The sequence below is a fragment of the Caretta caretta genome, chromosome 8 (assembly GCF_965140235.1).
Source record: "Caretta caretta isolate rCarCar2 chromosome 8, rCarCar1.hap1, whole genome shotgun sequence".
NCBI lineage: Eukaryota > Metazoa > Chordata > Testudines > Cheloniidae > Caretta > Caretta caretta.
In genome coordinates this window covers 98,222,028-98,242,974 of record NC_134213.1, presented here as the reverse complement: position 1 = coordinate 98,242,974, position 20,947 = coordinate 98,222,028, and the positions used below count along the sequence as shown (strand labels likewise).

General features: G+C 40.4%; 1 protein-coding gene across 11 annotated transcripts in view; it reads right to left on the bottom strand.

Annotated features, from left to right (window-relative positions):
- Positions 1-20,542, bottom strand: part of TUT4 (terminal uridylyl transferase 4) — a 79,862-nt gene extending 59,320 nt beyond the window's left edge. For 3 of the 11 annotated variants that reach the window (XM_075131847.1, XM_075131846.1, XM_048860255.2), the window contains exons 1-4: positions 7,841-7,981; positions 6,900-7,578; positions 4,569-4,732; positions 3,048-3,164 (exon numbers count right to left, since the gene is read on the bottom strand). In XM_075131847.1, the coding sequence (XP_074987948.1) occupies positions 3,048-3,164; positions 4,569-4,732; positions 6,900-7,464 (846 nt within the window). In that variant the 5' untranslated portion in view covers positions 7,465-7,578; positions 7,841-7,981. Of the gene's footprint in view, positions 1-3,047; positions 3,165-4,568; positions 4,733-6,899; positions 7,579-7,840; positions 7,982-16,362; positions 16,559-17,083; positions 19,405-20,401 lie in introns of those variants that run through there. The other 8 variants (XM_075131843.1, XM_048860249.2, XM_075131844.1 and 5 more) reach the window with 8 other exon arrangements.
- Positions 20,543-20,947: the final 405 nt, after the last annotated feature.

Genomic DNA, 20,947 nt, shown 5'->3' with positions numbered 1-20,947 from the left:
ATGGATGGGCATATTTTACAAAATACCATTTAAAAGTTTATTTTGCACCCATCATTGCGAATCTGGACTTACTCTATAAATTAAAATTACAGTGGACAACAAATGGCATAGCTCAAACCCAGCTCTTCACACATTAATTAGAAGTATCCACATCTCACCCTCCCACCCTGACTATTCGGATATACCAATGTAGCAACAGTGGCCAAAAACACCTTACTTCACATCTCCTGGCTAGATCATGCCCTTTGGTCTCAAATGCAGAACTAATTATAGGGATCTGTGATTTTTGTGACTTCAAGATTGGATTATTACAACACACTATACCTTAGTCTGACCCCAAAAGACAACCCACAAACTACAGATAATTCAGCACACAAAAATCCACCTATTAAGTGAAGCAGACCAATGAGAGCACATCAGACCAAAACTTTGTGCCATACATAGGCTGCCAGTTCAGTTCTGAGAAGTCCAAGAGCCCAGTCCTTATCATTAAAGACCTAAATAGGCTAGGACCAGTCTATCTCAAGGACTTCCCCTTTCTGTGCAGCTCCCCAAGTCATTCATATTCAATAGAGATGTCATGAGTGATGGAATCCTGATATGAATTATAAGCTGAAGAAGCTCTTTCTCAATAGTCTCAATAGAGTGCTCTCAACTGTAGAATATGCTACCACTGGAGATTAGGGTATGGCCAAGTCTTGCAATCTTCAGACCACAATGTAGAACTCTTCATCAGGTATTTGCTCCAACAACTAAGCTTCAGAATGTCCCCAGCAACCTGCTCCTGGAGAAAAACACTTATATCCATCTACTCATAATGGAGTGGCTTAAAAGTAAATGGTGACAAGGGAAGATCAGGTTCCTTCTTTTGAAGGATTAATGAAGACCTTTTTTAAAATTTTATGGCATTTAGATATTACAGAGATAGACATATTAGAAATTACTCCTGGGAGAATTCTGCACTACTGCGCGTGCACATAATTAATGAGCCACACATATTTTTAATTTTTTGCACAGAAAAAAACATCTGATGAAATGTGGCTGCAGTTCTGCCTTTTGCCCACCAGAGGGTGCTGTGGCAATAGAACACAACAGCAGTTCCCAGCCAGCGAGGGAAGAGAAAGAGCCTGCCTTCTTCACAGTGCCAGTCAAGCCAGGTCAGGAGACAAGAGCTATGCGGAGACAGAGCATGGGCTGCTGGGGGAGAAGGGGTGTTCAGACAGGGGCTCATAAGGGCTAGTGGGGGAGGACAGACTGGGGCACAGGCTGAATGGGAGTGGAGGCAGAGGGCCACAGGGGTGAGGGAAGTGCAGGGCCACATGGTGATGGGGTGGGGGGTTCAGAGCTACATAGGGATAGGGAGGTGGCTGGAGAGGGGCACAGAGACACATGGGGACGGAAGAGTGGGGACAGCGGGAGGGGGTGCAGGGTCACATGGGGATGGTGGAGTGGGAGTTTGAGTGGGGGTGGAGGGACACATGTGGAAGGGTGTGCAAGAACACATGGGGGCACAGGGAGACAGAGGCAGATGTTCCTGACTGAATCGGAGAGGCTAGGGATCAGCCAGCGTCTGAATGGGAACACTCCCTAACAATCCCTCCCCAACTCTCAAAAAATTTTGTTCCATACTTTTCCCATCCATACCCAACAACCCTCCAAGTTCACACCCAGGCTCCTTCCAGGCAATTTACTTCCCTCTCCCTCAGCTCCTCCATTATCCCTGATTCCCCCAAGCCTCTGCACTGCTTCTGAGGGCTGCGGGAAATATGGTTCTGTATTGTAGTTTAAATGAACTATTATCAGAGTTCTGTATTAATATGCCTAATAAGGCATCTATTTGTCAAAAAACAAAAACATTTCCTGAATCTTTTGTTGTCGTCTGTGTTGTTACAGACATACTTGTTGACAAATATTTTGAAATAAATGACCAAAAATAATTGAAACTTGCGTGATTATATTGTGTTATTTTGACAAATAAAATCTACAGAATTTTGCATAATATATTATGCACATAATTTTTAAATTTTTGTTGCAGAATTCCTCCAGGAGTATAAAAATGCTTCTGAAAAAATTACTATTTTTATATGCGACATTATAATGGGCCACACCAACTGGCTAACATGGCAATGTACCCCACAGAAGTTCTGTTTTTTATAGGTAGTACTTCTAAGAGTGAACTTTATCAAAAATTTTAGCTCCAAGTATCAGAGGGTGAATTAGACACTTCTGAGTCACCTGGATAGGTTTGTGGGTCAGGTATTCCACATTCTGTATTTTCTAGTTCAAAGGAAATTTTATATTATATAGAGAATTCTGGTTACAACATAAACAGTATTACCATATATACTCGTTCACAAGCCAAATATTTTTGGTAAAAAAATGACACATCAAAGAGCGGGGGTCAGCTTATAAACGGGTCTACACCAAAATTTGATGATTTTAAACTCTATGAAATCATTGAATTGAAAATCTAATACATTGTTGTTTTGTTTACCTGGAGCATCTGCAGGCATGGAGCCCCTCAGTGCCCTGTGGCCACGGATTGCTGTTCCTAGCCAATGGGAGCTGCAGGAAGTGGCACTACTTCCCGCAGCTCCCACTGGCTGGGAATGGCAAAGCACAGCCACTGGGAGCAGAGGGGCTCCGTGCCCGCGAATGCTCCAGGTAAACAAATCATCCCGACCTGCCAGCGGCTTCCCTGACGGGCCGGGAACCGAAGTTTGCCAACCCCTGAAATATAGGGTCGGCTTATGAAAGGGTCATACAGTTTTTACCATTTTTACTTATCCATCTTGGGGGAGTCGGCTTATAATTGAGTAAATACGGTACATATTGTAAAGTACATTATAAAAAGATTAATAACCTGAAATAGATTCAGTTACAAAATACTTAGCCAGCACTAATCTCACAAAAAACAATTACTTTTTTTTTTAGTTCTGATTTATCAGATTCACAGCATATGCTATCAAAAAAGTAACCTGAAATTCTTACTACAAAACAAAATGTATGTATTTCACCAGACTCAAAGTCTTCATTAATTAACTTACCATTATATTTTTCTTATGGCGTTTTTCTTTAATGTGCTTGTGAGCTCCCTGGATATTTTCAATGTGAACCAAGCAGAGTTTGCATAGATACTGGCAATTCGCATATTCTGGGGAGCGCTGAAAAAAAGAGGCCAACATTTTTTTTAAAAAGAGACTTAAATACTTCTGCCAGTACTCCATGACCAATTGTGTCAATAATAAACAGTACTTAGCATTAATACAGCACTTTTCAAGTCAAAGTACTTTACATATATTAATTAATGAAACTTAACAAGACCTCTGTGGGTTGGATTATCCCCATTGGACATGAGATGAAAGTGACTTGCCCAAGGCCACGTAACATGTTAGTGTCAGAGCCAGGAGTAAGACTCACAAGTTTCTGGCTTCTAAACCTTAGCTCAGGATCACTAAGCCAATCCCTTCTCTTTCTCAAGCTCTTAAAATGTAAGGATCTGTAAAATCTCAGCATCAATCCTCCCAATGTCTTTTTCCAAATTGACAAGAAGGGATATATTCACTATAGTGTCAGCCTACACATGTACTCCCTTTTTCTGCCATCTTTTGTAATTTTAAAAAGTATGTATTACCATCATCCCTCCATTCTAACATGTTTATATTTGATAAATCCACAAAGCATTTTGGAAATGTCAGCTATTCAAATAGTATGGGGATTAATGCATACATTCATTTTAACATTCATTTTAAAACACTATTTGCTCTTGCTGAATTTGGTCTTTTGTGGTTTCACAAAAACTTGATATTTTCTGAATACGCTTAATATTTTCTGATTAAAATGTCAATGTAAAATAACGTGGCCATTTTGCTTTTACCAATATAATACTCTGAGCCTTTATTTCATTTGTTTGACGAAGAAACCGAACAAGATAAAGCCAAATATCAATCTGCTGGGGCTCGTTTGACTAGTTTGGGGGGAGGGTGAAGGATCTCCTCAATACTGAGGCAGACCAAAAAATCTTCTGAGTACACTTCAAAAGCAGAGGGAATCTTTTTGTTTTCTTAAATATCCATATACTGATTTGGGTATTGCTTTAGATCAGTTTAAAGGGGAAGGTTTTCAGGGATAGAAATGTATGGGGAAGTTTGGCATTCATTATTTACAGTACTAGGACAAGTGACATTCTGTAAACACCTAAGATAGATAAGCAGTGGATCCTTTAGATCTATAAAATTAAAAACACTGGTAAATACCCTACATATGCCATATGGGAGATCTATGTTCAATTTTCAGTCTATGTTTCCTGCTCTCCAGGCCAGCAAGACTGAGGAAGCAGTCAGCTGTAATGGATAGTGTCTTATGTCACCCAAAAGAACCATTCTAAATAAAGAAGGAATAGTGGCAATATGGTCAAAAGGAAGTCCTATCCAAACAAAAGTATGGTGATCATGATGCGAAGTCTCATAGGCCTGGGGATAAAAAGGCTCTTTACCAGAGCTACAGAATACACTGAATTTCCCTTCGCCCTAGATGAGAAAAAAAGGAACAAGAATATTACAACCTACTTTTTCTAGTCGGGAGATATAATCTCTTTCCAGTCGCTCTTCTGCTTGTTTCAAGCCTAGTTGCTGTTCTGCCGTCAAAGTAGACTCATCAATCACAGCAGTGTTTTCTAAATATTCAGTCTCCAAATTATGTTCTTTAGTTGATTCAGGATTCTTCATTTTGCCTGGAGAAAGAAGTTGGCACTTAATTATTGTTTTCCAGAATAACTTTTTTTAAATGGGGAGGACGACGAGGTAAGCATTAGAAACAACATAAGGTATTCTGTAGGTGCTTTCACGCAGGAGTCAACTCTGTGGGCTAAACATGAGAACATTCACCGGTACTTTTTAAATAGCATCACATCGGGCTTTAGTTACTTGGTTCCCAAAGACATCAATGGGAATCAAATGGAAAATATCATAAACAACGACAATATAAGTGTAACCTTGCGTCTCTACAGAGAAAAGACTTAATTAGAATCCCTTCAATGCTCTTAAGATACCATACCTTCCAATGATGCATTACAGGCGAGTCTCATCTTACGCTGGGGTTACATTCCGCAGTCAGCGCATAAAGCGAAAATCACATATAGTCAAAATTATACTGAGTGTAATGGCAGACGGAATTGCCCACACTATGGGTACAGGATTTAAATGGTTATTTTTCTCTTTTTTTTTGTTTTTGCTGACCGCACAAAGTTGAATTTGCGCATTTTAAATGCACGTAAGATGAGACTCGCCTGTACTGTTGTTTGTTTACCACCCTTAAGAGGAACTAAAGAGCCAAGTATTTAATATAAGTGTTCTATCAAAGAAGAGAAAAAATGTAAGATATCAGTACTGCGTAAGAGTTTTGTGCAAAGACTATGTGTAGGAGGTAAGCTGTTTGGTGCAGTAATCATCTTTTTGTTATGATTACATACAGCATGTGGCATAAAAGGACCGTGATGTGCCATGAGAATACAAATAATAAATTATAATAAGATTTAAATTGTTACACTGCATGTTTAGTCAAGAAAACTACCAGAAAGCTACTTTAAATAAATTCACAGAAAAATGTTTTATAAGGCTACTATCTAGACATTTCAATTGCACCCACTTACTAAGTCAATATGATGTTAAGAACATACTTATGTTCTGTGACACATTAGCATTCTATGGCTGTTCACAGCAACCATGCTGCATTGGAATGTTGTCATTTATAAATATATAAGTTTTTGAAATTACAATCCCTCCTGAAGACTATAATCTGCACACAGTTTGTTAATGTACGCAACCATCTACAGTGTACGCTATTCTTATGAGCATAGACCACATCAGTGGGAGTGTTACCAAGAACAACTAGATTTTACAAGAGTAAGGAGAAGAGGGCATTGAGATAGATAGCCTGGTGACACAGACTGGAAATTGCTTAGTTATCTGATCCCTAAGTATGGTCTGTGGATGACTGGTGGTCCATGCAACACTTGCTGGCTTTCTATATATAGCTGGCTAGTCATATGCTATTGGTTTTCCAAACTGGTTCCTGCTGCTAAATTTTATCAAGACAGTTAAAAACACATTAAATATTTTACTAATATTACTTTTCCACATCAGCAGTTGCTGTATTTACCACAGGGATGCAGTGTGACCACAAACAAAAGGGAAAGCAGTCTTCACAATAGCAAGTGGCTCATGACCCATTTCTATTAAAAGCCACACTTTGAAACAGTTCGAAAATTCCTGAACTAAGGGGCTAACTCAGAAGGAAATGAACTCTGATGCATGGATTACATTCTGAAGCTGAAGCAGACTTAAATACGAAGGGTTCACAAGAGTGGCTGCTGGCAGTATCTAGACTGAAAAGAAGCCGTCTTTTTTTGCAGAACAAAAATAGCATAGCAATCAGGTAAAGGACAAGTGTGTGTGTGTCTTCTTCATGCTTACAGTGAAGTTTTCTTAAACTTGGATGTAGTTGATTTTTGTCTGCACTTTAAAAACAGTATTACTAACAGGCATCTAGGTAAGAGAGCATGATATTTTGAAGATTTCTGTTCAAATGTTTTCTAATTTCACAAAATAGCCTGAAATTGACACTCAATCAGTTAAAATGTGGTTCTAAATAAATTTAAGATATTGCATAATCACTTTTAAACAACATAGAAAAGAAATTTAGTTAAATGCTATTCTTATGACCTTTATTCTCCAAGTAACAAAGGATCTATATTCACAGTACACTCTTTGTAACCGTGCTTGACGATTTTCTGTATGTAACTGAGAAGATATGCAAAGCAAAAATACTTCAGAGCCCATTTCAGATTGTTAACAATTTCTCAAAGAAACCTGAATGAAGTAGTGTGCTTTAATACTCACTGAAGTCATCAGACTTGTGCTCCACTGTTCTTTGTTCTGAAACTGTCTTACCAGAGTCACCAGTCTGATCCATGCTTGTTTTCGACATATGAACTCCTGGTGGATTTTCCAAAACCAATTTTCCAATTTGTGTAGCTGGTAAGGTTTCCATACTGACTCCATTCCCAGAAATATGGGAGCTTGGAGAGTTTTCTCCTGTCTGCTGAACTTTTATCTGTTTCAAGTTTTCTGCTGCTGCTGCTGGTAAATTAGATTTTTTTTTTGCTTTGCCATGACTTCGATCCTGAAGGTTTGACCCCACATCTTTAGATCCAGGAATACAACTATTTACTTTACATGATTTATTTTCTCCTGATTTTACAGAACAAACATCATTTTGTTTACTCTTTTTGCTACTGTTCCCACTTGGAGAACTTCTCCCAACATCTTTTACAGATTTATCATTTCTACTGTGTTTATAATTCTGATTGTTTATAACTCTGACTGCTTTGCCTTCTTCACAGACAACACAGGTAGACTTTCTTGGGTCATGATTTCCATTTTTTGAGCTCTTGGCCTCTTCCATTATAGCGAAGACCTGCTTCTTCTGTCACTTGAGACTACTTGAAACGCAATTCTCCAGTAATATTATGTTGATTAAAATCCACTGTTTGGGCATGGGAATCTGGCTGATTGTCTGCTGGAGAAAAACAACAGTAAGCATTTAAAAATATGACAGGAACAATATCAAAACTCTAAGAAAATATGTATTAAACAGACCTCTCTCTAAGGAGTAAGGAAATGTATTGAACTGAATTATGTTGAAAGGAAGAAGTACTTTTCCAAAAACAGTTTTCAACAATAAAATCTATATTATTCTTAAAGTAAAATAATGAAAGACTCAAGAATATTTTCCTAATAGGGGAAAGGAAGAGACAAAAGAGCAGCAAAAAAACTCTCACACAGTTTTAAACTGTCATCAGGTCTGTTTTCTCTCTTTTCTACACTGTTGTTGTGGTGTTATATATCGAATATTTGTCATCAGATACCATCTCCTCTTCTTTTGGCTTTAGAAAAGCAGTAAGAATTAAGGAAATCTATAACTACAGTGAAGAAAACAAGTTAATTGAAATATTAAAAACACACAAGACAAAATTACTCAAATAAAATGTATGACTAAAATCAGCCCCTGAGGAAAGCTAATTCAGTTCTATCAATTCAAGAAAAATAATTTTTTTCTCGCACTCAAATGGTTAAGAAGCATGGATTTGGCCCTCTATTTACTGTGGCGCCTGTATGCACAGAACCTTGGGTAATAAGCTTTTGGACATAAACTACTCAGACAAAATGTCATGACAAATACATTAATTTATATAATATGTAGCTTCTTCAACTGCTAGAGTTGTCTAAATAGTCTACCTAACCTTAGATTAGCTAAACCCCTTTGAACCCTGATTCCTTGAGGAGGGCATCATCAGCACTCAATTCTGGGGTACAGGGCTTATTTGTTTGACCAGGCTTTCAATTTAATTTAACAGTAAATGGGAAGACTGATAAGCAGTAGGATTCCGTTTGTTTGTAACAACTGATTGTTTGTGTTAATGCGAAGCAAGGAGATGGATTTGTGATAGGCACTAATACAAATGTCTAAATAATTTTGAAATGATAAGTATTATAAAGGGCTGAGAATTAAGTGATCCATAATATGCAGGCAAAAGAACAATTCTATATGTAACTCCACAATATGTGAATATGAAATGTAAAGCTGACACTTTACCAACTATGTTACATGTTGTGGGTAGCAACCACGGGAATTTATGGGTGCTTATTTAACCATCAAAACAAGTACCCATATTGTTCTATTGGGAAAAAATATAAGACTGACTAAATGGCAATTAAGTTCAAGCCAGTAGATTCTACTAGATTGTAATTCATGCAAAACTTCATTAAAAGTACAGTGGAAGGAAAACCAATCAGGTTAAAATTATATACTTGTAAAAACCAGATTTCCTTATATGTGTTATAAAACCTCAGATTATATACACTGAACATATAAAAGGCTAATGTACTAATAGTCACTTATGATATTTTACTTTCAGCATTTCTCTCAGCTTGAAAATAGACTAATCAATTTCACTTTCTGGCTCGTTAATTTGTATTTTTTGGCTAGCAAACACTTCAGGAAAAGGTTTAAATTCCCTACTACAAACTGTTGGAAACCATGTATTTATATTACTGGTTTTATAAAACCTTACCTTAAAAAAAACTCAACAAACACCATCACACTGTATTTTGGGCCTAGATCTATAAGGCACGTACAGTAGTTTTAATTTACTGTGTATTTTGCCTCTTCAAGAGCAAAGGGAAGAATAATAACTGTCCAATATTTCAGCTATAACTTTCTCCATAAACAGAATGCATATTATCACTGTTTTCAATTGGTTATGTTGGAGCACATAGATTTAAAAATAAATCAATAAATAAAATAAAGTCAAAAATTGGTCTTGTCAAGTTAGGCCTCAATAGTCATCAACTTTAGTTTTACATAAAGCCATACAAAATGAACATAGAAATGACCTACAGATTATCAAATTCATTCCAATGCACAGGCAGAAAAGATTCTCTCTTAACTATACTGAACTGATATTACAACTACCAGCTATTAAAGTGTTATTACACTTCACTCTAACTCTAGCTCTTGGCCCAATGGCCAAAAAACCAAGACAGTAAATATGATTCTTATTGGGCTTGGAATTAATACTTTTACATTCCCTCTTTAGCGTGAGAGATATAAAATACTACACAGATAACTGTAAGCTATACTACTGTTGGATCATATTAAAGAAGTTCTGTATTAAAATCACAAATAAGTTTGATTCCCCATAGTTTAAATTCCAGGGTATTACTAATTAAGAGGTATCTTGGGTTTTGGTACTGTTTCTCTCCCTCTATGTGTGAAACTTGCAAGTTGCTAATTGTGTTAGTATATTCTAAGACAGAGTCTGTTCTCAAAGCAATTCTTTGTAACAACAACTACTCAAATAGAGAGAGACTCAAAGCAATACTCTGTAACAACAGAAACAGCACCCAGAGACTCCCCGCCCTTTTGTTGTATTCATCTCGCTTTGTTAACAATTGTGATTAAAATAGAGATAGAGGATGTATGTGGATGGATGCTTGGTGTGGATAATAACTGAATGATCAGGGAGGTGCCAACCTAAGAATCCAGTGTCCATCGGCTGAAGAAGGCGTCAAGTGGAAATCACCAGAGGACACCCGGAGGGCAGACTGGAATCCACCCAACAGCCTCAAGAGTGGGAGAACCAAAGAACAAGATAACGTCTGGCAGCACGGAGCCATCAGGAATGTGCCATCTGCTGACTGATTCAGCAACAGGTAAAGGTAAGCAGCAGGATACGGACCCTGGACTTCAGGAAAGCAGACTTCGACTCCCTCAGGGAACGGATGACCAGGATCCCCTGGGGGACTAACTTGAAGGGGAAAGGAGTCCAGGAGAGCTGGCTGTATTTCAAGGAATCCCTGTTGAGGTTACAGGGACAAACCATCCCGATGAGTCGAAAGAATAGTAAATATGGCAGGCGAACAGCTTGGCTTAATAGTGAAATCCTAGCGGATCTTAAACATAAAAAAGAAGCTTACAAGAAGTGTAAGGTTGGACATATGACCAGGGAAGAGTATAAAAATATTGCTCGGGCATGTAGGAATGAAATCAGGAGGGCCAAATCTCACCTGGAGCTGCAGCTAGCGAGAGATGTCAAGAGTAACAGGAAGAGTTTCTTCAGGTATGTTGGCAACAAGAAGAAAACCAAGGAAAGTGTGGGCCCCTTACTGAATGAGGGAGGCAACCTAGTGACAGAGGATGTGGAAAAAGCTAATGTACTCAATGCTTTTTTTGCCTCTGTCTTCACTAACAAGGTCAGCTCCCAGACTGCTGCGCTGGGCATCACAAAATGGGGAAGAGATGGCCAGCCCTCTGTGGAGATAGAGGTGGTTAGGGACTATTTAGAAAAGCTGGATGTGCACAAGTCCATGGGGCCGGACGAGTTGCATCCGAGAGTGCTGAAGGAATTGGCGGCTGTGATTGCAGAGCCATTGGCCATTATCTTTGAAAACTCGTGGCGAACCGGGGAAGTCCCGGATGACTGGAAAAAGGCTAATGTAGTGCCCATCTTTAAAAAAGGGAAGAAGGAGGATCCTGGGAACTACAGGCCAGTCAGCCTCACCTCAGTCCCTGGAAAAATCATGGAGCAGGTCCTCAAAGAATCAATCCTGAAGCACTTGCATGAGAGGAAAGTGATCAGGAACAGCCAGCATGGATTCACCAAGGGAAGGTCATGCCTGACTAATCTAATCGCCTTTTATGATGAGATTACTGGTTCTGTGGATGAAGGGAAAGCAGTGGATGTATTGTTTCTTGACTTTAGCAAAGCTTTTGACACGGTCTCCCACAGTATTCTTGTCAGCAAGTTAAGGAAGTATGGGCTGGATGAATGCACTATAAGGTGGGTAGAAAGCTGGCTAGATTGTCGGGCTCAACGGGTAGTGATCAATGGCTCCATGTCTAGTTGGCAGCCGGTATCAAGTGGAGTGCCCCAAGGGTCGGTCCTGGGGCCGGTTTTGTTCAATATCTTCATAAATGATCTGGAGGATGGTGTGGATTGCACTCTCAGCAAATTTGCGGATGATACTAAACTGGGAGGAGTGGTAGATACGCTGGAGGGGAGGGATAGGATACAGAAGGACCTAGACAAATTGGAGGATTGGGCCAAAAGAAATCTGATGAGGTTCAATAAGGATAAGTGCAGGGTCCTGCACTTAGGACGGAAGAACCCAATGCACCGCTACAGACTAGGGACCGAATGGCTAGGCAGCAGTTCTGCGGAAAAGGACCTAGGGGTGACAGTGGACGAGAAGCTGGATATGAGTCAGCAGTGTGCCCTTGTTGCCAAGAAGGCCAATGGCATTTTGGGATGTATAAGTAGGGGCATAGCGAGCAGATCGAGGGACGTGATCGTTCCCCTCTATTCGACATTGGTGAGGCCTCATCTGGAATACTGTGTCCAGTTTTGGGCCCCACACTACAAGAAGGATGTGGATAAATTGGAGAGAGTCCAGCAAAGGGCAACAAAAATGATTAGCCTAGAATTAGTCTAGAACACATGACTTATGAGGAGAGGCTGAGGGAGCTGGGATTGTTTAGCCTGCAGAAGAGAAGAATGAGGGGGGATTTGATAGCTGCTTTCAACTACCTGAAAGGGGGTTCCAAAGAGGATGGCTCTAGACTGTTCTCAATGGTAGCAGATGACAGAACGAGGAGTAATGGTCTCAAGTTGCAGTGGGGGAGGTTTAGATTGGATATTAGGAAAAACTTTTTCACTAAGAGGGTGGTGAAACACTGGAATGCGTTACCTAGGGAGGTGGTAGAATCTCCTTCCTTAGAGGTTTTTAAGGTCAGGCTTGACAAAGCCCTGGCTGGGATGATTTAACTGGGAATTGGTCCTGCTTCGAGCAGGGGGTTGGACTAGATGACCTTCAGGGGTCCCTTCCAACCCTGATATTCTATGATTCTATGAACAGCATGATGAATCAATTCCCATAGAGTGGCATAGGAAGAAATTCCTATAAAAATGGACTCTAGAAAGTGAGAACTTTGGGGTCTGATTCTGCAAACCAACTTCCAGGGGTATCAGATGAGCATCTGACGAGGCCCTGCTCCCTCCTCATGTCCAGGCCACCTGGCCAGTGGCTTGGTATGAGCAACTCTAAGGCTGGTAACTATGATGACAACCTTGCAGAATGTGTGTGCGTGCGAATATGAAATTGAATGGAATGTTATCGCTATAACTAACTGCTTACTATGATGCTTTCTGTATTCACAATAAATGTGGCATTTTGCCTTTTCCCGTTTAATAAGATCCTGATGGTTTTTATTTTATTGGTATAACACTACCACACAGTATTTTGAGGCTCTACAATGAATCTCAAGATGTTTGGGTATCACCAGAACCCAGTCACAATTTTCCAATGTTTCATCCGTTTCACAGACATGTCTCAATCATATATAACATATATTACACACCCTTTCTGCTGTCCTTTGGGGTTTAGCTGTTGTAATTTTGAACTCCGTAGGATTTTCTTTGAGATTTAATACTACTGGAAAAAATCCTTCAAGACATCTGACGGTCAGCTCTGTGTTGCTACGGTGTGTTGTGGAATTAGAATATTAGAGTTGACCAAATCAATCTATGTAGAGCTGACTTCAGCTCCTTTTCATAGTATATACACACCAAAACTTCCAGCCACAGTGAGTTTAATGCAATTCCTATTGGCTCTCCCCCTTTTGGCTCACCTAATAGAATGGCTGCCTGTGAAGCACCAGAGTCCCATTTTGAGTCTTGGCTGAGACAATATGCAAGCAGCAAATCCAAACTGGGACTGGGAACTCTGCTTTAAATTGTTTTAATGTTTGACCACCAGCTGGCAGGCACAAGTCACTGCTATAACGACTAGTGAAAATGTTATATCTGATAAATGGACAATGTCAGGTTAAAGAAAGTTCTATTTTTAAAAATTTCCTATGTTACAAACAAGACTTTAGATTAAAACTCAAATAATTTTTAAAATCTAAACTATTACTGTTTGTTTATTTTGCATTTTTCTCATCCTGGACCATTAAAATAGACTACTTAGTTTCATTCTTATTTCTAGTTAGTTTCTGACTTTCATGCACCTGAAAAATACTTGAATTTATAGACCTTCTACTAGTGATAAAAGCCACTGAAGTAAAGCTTGCCTAGGCCAACTGGAATTAGAACCTGTAAATTATAGTACAACCTGAAAACACATGGACAGTTAACAGCTATTAATATTGGTTACTATTAGCAACTCCAATACCAAAAATCAGAGATGTGAAGTTTAATTTGTATTCTAAACAACATAATTGAAGAGTGCTTATCAATACTGCAACAGCAGGATGGCAACAGCTCTGTGCTTTTACTAAAAATCAAGACACATTTCTATCAATTGCCTTGCTTCTACATAAATAATAAAAAGTGTTTTTCCAAAATAGTGATGTGGGCTTATCTAACTTTGCTCGACAGATATTGCAATTTGGGCTATATATTTATCTTTAGAGTGGAATAACAAGTCCACCATCATCATGTGAAACACTCATATGAAAACATGAGTTTGCCTCTCCTTTGTTCATAAAACTGCTGCTAAATTAAAGGAAAATAGCAGAAAAAGTTGAAAACAAGATAGCTGCTAGCACTAGAGACATCGGTAGTAAGTCTGATCATATCCTAGCAGGCCACTATTTACCAGGTTTTATTTTTTTAATTAATTTAAATCATTATTGGTAGTTGTGGGGACTGGATGGCTCAAGGGACTAATAATGCAGTAATTTCACCATTAGGTCACTGCCTCAAATCCAACAGAGATAGTGATCAAAAGTCATTATTTTACATTATCTAAAGGCTATTCTGTGACTAACATGAGCCAGTTTGGTGATCTAGGTCGAGTTCCTCGAAAACATGAGTCCACAGCTAAGTTGCCACTCAAACAGATTTCCTTGCAGTAGTTAGGAAAGAGGACAAGGAAATATATTGAATATTAAATTATATTTAATCAAGATAGCCATACATTTCCTTAGATTTCCTTCAGCTGGATTTTCTTCTGTCACATTTAAAATACCTCGACCCTCACAGCACAAGAACTTGAATGCTATAATAATGTTACATATTGACAGAGAGAATATAATCAATATTAAGTTAGTTATGGCCAAAGTACAGCAGTGCTTTATCTCTGAGACAATTATAAGAGAAAACAAGTGGGCAGTTCTTAATACTTGGGTATTTTCTAGGATCCAAAAAGGTGAATATTTCAGAGGCCAATTTTAGCCCTGGCCTAAGCAAGTGAAACTCCATTGTTGTCAGAGTTCCATTTAATGGTGCCAGGCCTGAATTTGGTCCTTCTTGCACAAATAATTACAGGAATTTAATTTGCTATACTGCTGCAACACGTACTCAAGAGTACTTAGATTTTCTAACTACAGGGTAAACTGAATAATACAACTTTTAAAGAATTTGTTTTACATTTTTTTTAAGATACTTCCTTGCATTACTATAATTGACAGAATATATAAAATCTAATTTACTCTTCTCCATTTTTACAATTCATTTGGCTTGCACAATGAAAGAACTAGACATTTTCACTTTTGTTTCTTGACAGTTTGTAAGTTTCACTTCCTGGCTCTCAGACATCAGTACAGGTGAGTCTCATCTTACGCGTATTTAACGTGCGCAAATTCAGCTTTGCACGGTTGGGGGGTGGGGGGGAGAAAAATAACAATTTAAATACTGTACATGTAGTGCTGGCGATTACACCCGCCATTACACTCAATGTAATTTTGACTAGACGTGATTTTCGCTTTACACGCTGACTGTGGAACATAACCCCAGCGTAAGATGAGACTCGCCTGTATTAGCAAATATAGTGTTTAAAACTGCAGGGAAATGTTTAATCCAAACAGTATGAAAAGCTCTTTTTATTGATTTATTACATTTCATGGAGACATTTCTATCATTTTGTAAAATCTTTCACCCCACCCAAATAAAAAGTTAAATTTTGCACTTAAACTACCTTTAACTATCCTTTTAAAACTTTCATTTTGTATCTGATTTTTTTTGTACCAACATATTTTGGGGGTGGGGGAGAGAGGGACTTTGTGCCCAGACTGTATATAGCCTTGGTCTACACTTGTGCCTGGGTGCATATACAAACCATTCACGCTTCTATCATACTTTATGACAAGAAAGCATTTCTTATCCTATAGTTGAGAGCAGTTAAATCTCCATTCATATAATTAGATCTGGATTATGTTATGAAACCAAAATTAAGGAGATTTAAAATTCAAAGAGGCATTGTCAGTGGCTACTGGAGACTGCAGCTCTTTAGATTTAAGGACCCACCACCAATAAACCCAGGACATAGGTACTTTTTAGTTAATGAATGTAAATGCTGAAGGACAACACATTACAGTGCTGTTTCTATGAGAAAGACCAATACTGAAAAACTGACAAGAACCTTACTCCAATCAAACAGGAAGAGCAGAAGAGAATGCAATGTGCACAGTGTGTTATGTGTAAGATTGTCATTACAACAAATCCAGTAAGAAGTTATGATTTTAATAGGGTTACAACCCTAACTCTATGGACAAATAGTTTTGGCAGTGTTGTTCCAAGTTCAGACTTTGATAGAAAATATTCCATGCAAAGTTTCAGCATGGGTCAAATGCTTTATATCTGCATTATACAGCTGCCTATTGGCATTTGCTTGACGTGAATTTAGCAGTTAGATATGGTACAAGCATTAAGATTATTTCCTTAAATCTCTAAAACATACAGGACAGTCATCATTTACAAGATATGCTTACTACAAGCTATTTCTATTTGCAAAGACATACTTTTTCTGAGCTGTCATTCTTCATACTGGGTAAAGACGAACAAGTCAGAGAGGAGGGGACGGGGGTGGTCTCAGCACAGGACCAAGAGCCAGGGACTCCTAAATTCTAATTCCTGCATTGATAACAATTCTCCCTGCAGCTGGGCAAGTCACAGTCTCAGTTTCACCACCTGTAAAATGAAGCTAAAAATACTCCCCTATCATACAGGGGTGTTGTGAATGTTAGTTACAGTTCATCTTGCTACGGTACTGTGCAGATGGAAAAACACTATGAACCTGATCCAGAACCCACTAAAATCAGTGGACCCACTGACTTTGGTCGGACCCACTGACTTTTGGATCAGGCCCCGTAAGTGCTAAGTATTATTGTAATAATTCCAGTAAAATATGTATGTATTTTATAAGTTACAGGAATGCATTCTACCACACCACTTAAACAGGACAGCATTTTATCTTCAAAGCACTCCACAAACTATGGATTACTTTAGAATTAACTGTAAGCAGTTGAGATGTTTTTGACATAGGAATTTGTATGGTAGAAAAGCTGTGGCGAGAATATGTTAAAACACTTCAGTATACAGACCAAGTCTTGGCAGTCTGCAAACAAACTACCGATAGTAGTCTCACAAACCAACACTTATTTCAGTCAAGAAAGAAATTTTGAAGCTACTTATCACTGCCAATTTTATATTTAAAAAATAGTTTTTATAAAAGGCTTTTACCTCAGCCTTGCTTCACAATGGCCGCATTTAGAAATATCAGCTATTATTGTCAGCCTCACTGTAACAGAAAAAGATAGCTGATTTCATAATGAAAATTGATTTAATTTCATTTGCAGACAAAATTAGTTCAAGTATAGGTTTGTTGTAACATCATAGCCAAAGGGGGCTAATTAGAAACCATGTACTGTGTATACAATTGTACATGTGTGATTCTGAATAAAAAACTGGGTTTACTCGCAAAATCATTGAGGTCAAAGGACAGTGTATAATAACTTCATAAATTATAATACTGCAAAATTCAAGAGATAATTATTGAATTATCCACAAGAACATTAAACAGAATTTGTGACTATCACCAACTCATAGTTTAGGTTATATCAGTACATTGACTGGTAATGTGTAAAAAACAGTATAAATATTGAGTAATACATTAGACTTTGATCCTTCAACTGGGTCCATATGAGTCAGTGGCATGATCAGGACTTTAATTTGTGTGTAGTGAGTAATTTACGCTAAACTCTTCTATAGTTCATTCAGTGGGACAGGGACAATGATAATATAAAGAAACTTTGAAATTTAGAAAAGAATATCAAAGACCAATACTCCAATACCTAGAAAACATTAGGATCTACTAATGCTGTGCAAGATTTTGCACTGGCTTATAAAAAGAACACTGTGACTACAAAAAGCAAAATTATTATTCTTCAGGCAGAGCCACAACAGAGTAGAGGAAGTCCAGCTCACAAGAGGCGATGGCTGGAGGTGTTTTGCTTTCAGGGATGTTGGAGGGAAATGTGCTCATTGGCAAATTGTGCCCCACCCCCATTTTGAAACTCTTCCCAAAACAGATCTCCATGCATTTTTCTCTGCATAGGTAGAACAAGACCACCATGGCCTTGTCCCCGACTATCCAGATACCCCTTGTGAGTAATTCTGTACTGCAGGCACCTTCCTTCCAGGAGTTTGTTCACAGAGTGCAGACAGCCAAATCATGGCTCCTTCCTATGGAGGTCTTGGAGATACACCATGTGGAGAAAGGGACTCCCTGTTTCCACTCCTCCTATGTGCACTGGACAGCCATAATTTCACCCGAAAAATCACCTTTATAGGGGGGACTTTCATACTGGGGTAGGTTTAGCAGAACTATTATACAACAAGCAATTACTTTGCAGGAGGTAGAATTGCTGATATGTTTGGATAAGAGATCTCTTCCTCCAAACTGTTAAGAATTATACCTGATAGGACACGCACACAACTGCTGCGAATTACACCTGGTAGGACACGCAAACAAATGCTACAAATTACACCTGGTAGGACACGCACACAAATGCTACAAATTACACCTGATAGGTTTCCTTAACAAAACGTAGCTTCTTCTGCCAGATGCTGCAATTAAGTCATACTTCTGTGATTGGGTGGTTCCTTATCATGGAAATAATGTCATAACCATTTAGGGCTTGATTATCAAAAGCACCCACAGGAGTTAGGAGCACAAGTCTCACTGAAAGTCAGAAACATTATGACTTCTCAGTAGATTCAAACAGGAGGGAGGAATCCTGGATCTAATGCATATTGTCCAGGAACCCAAATCAGCAGAAAGTAGTGTGAGACAGCACATGCAAGGTTATTAAATCCCTGTTTAAATATAATTTAATATTGTACCTAGTATGACAGTCCCTCTCTAATGATTAACTCAATATTTCAGAAAATAAGTCTACATCTGCCTGTTTTGCCTTATCTTCAGTGTTTACTGCTACTTTTGAGACCTCTTTAAAAGAAGGCTCAAAGTAACCTGACATTTTCAGCCAATTGACAAATCCTCTACATATGGCAAAAGCATGTATTCATTCAGCTGCATTTGTACCTATTTTAAGCCAACACAAGGGCAGGAAAAGATTAGCTAAAGTGATCCCTGTGTACAGTATGCAAGGAATATTGGGGTCTTGTAGGATGGATGACTACATACTCTAGGAAAGAAAGATCCCTTCCACTCCATTACCCCCAAAACTTTAGTACATGACTTAGAAACAGCTAATATGATTCTTAAAACCTTACAAGTAGCACCAAAGTGCAGTAACTGTCACTAAGATTCCTAGGATAGTAAAGAATACATGGGGAAATCCTAAACTGATTTAAAAACAATGCAACTGGCTAAGAAAAAAGCAGAGAATTATGCCAGTTTACAAACCATATAAAGCCCGCCCCTGACAGTTTATCTTCCATATGTAACATTAAAATAATGAATTACCATGGAGATTAAAAATCAAGAAAGCCCTGTCTTGATGGACAAACGTGTGTTTTTCAACTGAGTTAGTTTAACACAACTAAAAAGTCACGTTAAGATGCAGGCTAATAAGTTTGAAGTTGCATTCACTGGCTGGGTTACAGTCTAGTGGGGGAACCCAGACTGCAACATGGCCTGCTAACACAGCTTCAAACACATTAACTTGCATCTTAACAAGGCTATTCTGTCATGCTAAGCAAACACGACTGAAACACACACCCTTTTCACCTGTCAGGATCTACCCAAGGAAGAATGGCCAATGGGAGGGGGGAGGGATTCTTCTTCGGCAATGTGAAACATGAACAATTCTGTTACTTCTGAAACATACATTTAGGTGAAGTAAGGAGGAAAACAATCACTTGAACAGGATATGAAAACATATCTGCAAAAGAGTAATCTATTAATAAACATGAAGTATAGCACAGTGGCTATAGCCAAGGATCAGGAGCTGGGAGATCTTTTTGCGTTGTAGATCTGAGATGGACTTCCGGTGTCAACTCGGGCAAGTGGCTTCACCTCAGCTTCCTCAGCTACTGCTCTCCTCTCGCCAGCCATTGCCCCCCTTGGATCGAGGGGACTGGGGAAAGGCAGAGCGCTGCTAAGGCTGTGTACCTGGCTGTCATGCCTCCCACCCAAAGACCTCCACGGCAGGCCCGCCCCGGGCTCCCACCCCCAGGGAGCATTCAGTGCCTGCACCTGCCCCCTCCATAGGGATTTACACCCTCCCCCCCCCACAAGTGGAGAGAGGCCAGAAGCAGGGAGAGAAACTGCGGAGCCCCCCCAGCGGGAGCAGCAGGGCTGGGCGGGACGAGTCCCACCACAGGAGGGCACCGGGAGCAGAGCGCCGAAGGGAACGTGCCAGGTAAGCAGGAGCCCCCCCGCGGGAAGAGGCGGGGAAGGGCCGGGGGCGGGGGGGTCCCCAGGAGCCGCCGCCCCCAGCAGAGGGGAGAGCCCAGAAGCAGGGAGGGGAGCAGCGGCCGCCTCTGAAGGCCTCGGGGCTCCCAGGAGCCTCCCCTACGCCCCGAGCCCGGTACCTGGCTGCTGCCCTAGGGGCGCTGAGGCTGCGCCCCCCCCATGCCCGGCTCTGGCTGCTGGAGGCCCCGACGCGAGCGGCTCAATCCGGCCCGGCCGCCATGTCAGCCGCGCCGCGCACTGCATTGTGGGGGGGAGGGGGCTCACACCTCCGCCTGCCCGGAGGGAGGGGGGTGGCGGCACCTCCAACCCCTGCCCCGCCCCCCCCGGGGGGGGCTCTAGGCGGGGTAGACCCTGACCCCCCACTGCAGGGGAAAGGGGGCGTGGCTGAGCCGCAGAGAAACCTCTGCCCCCCCCCCGCCATCCCAGGGACTTAAAGGGCGGGCCGGGCGCATGATGGGCCCCTGGCGATGCAGCCCCGCGGAGGCGCCTCTCCTGGCCTCGCACCCCCGCCCGGGACAGGTGGCTCCGAGCCTGCCGTGCCGAGGCAGCCGGCTGTGGGGTTTGTCCCAGGCCGACGAGCGCTTCGCCAACTGGGGCCTGCTGGGAGTCCCCGCCCTGCTGCTCTGCCTTAGGCCCTGCTGTCTGCTCGGGTGAAGGTGCCCGCC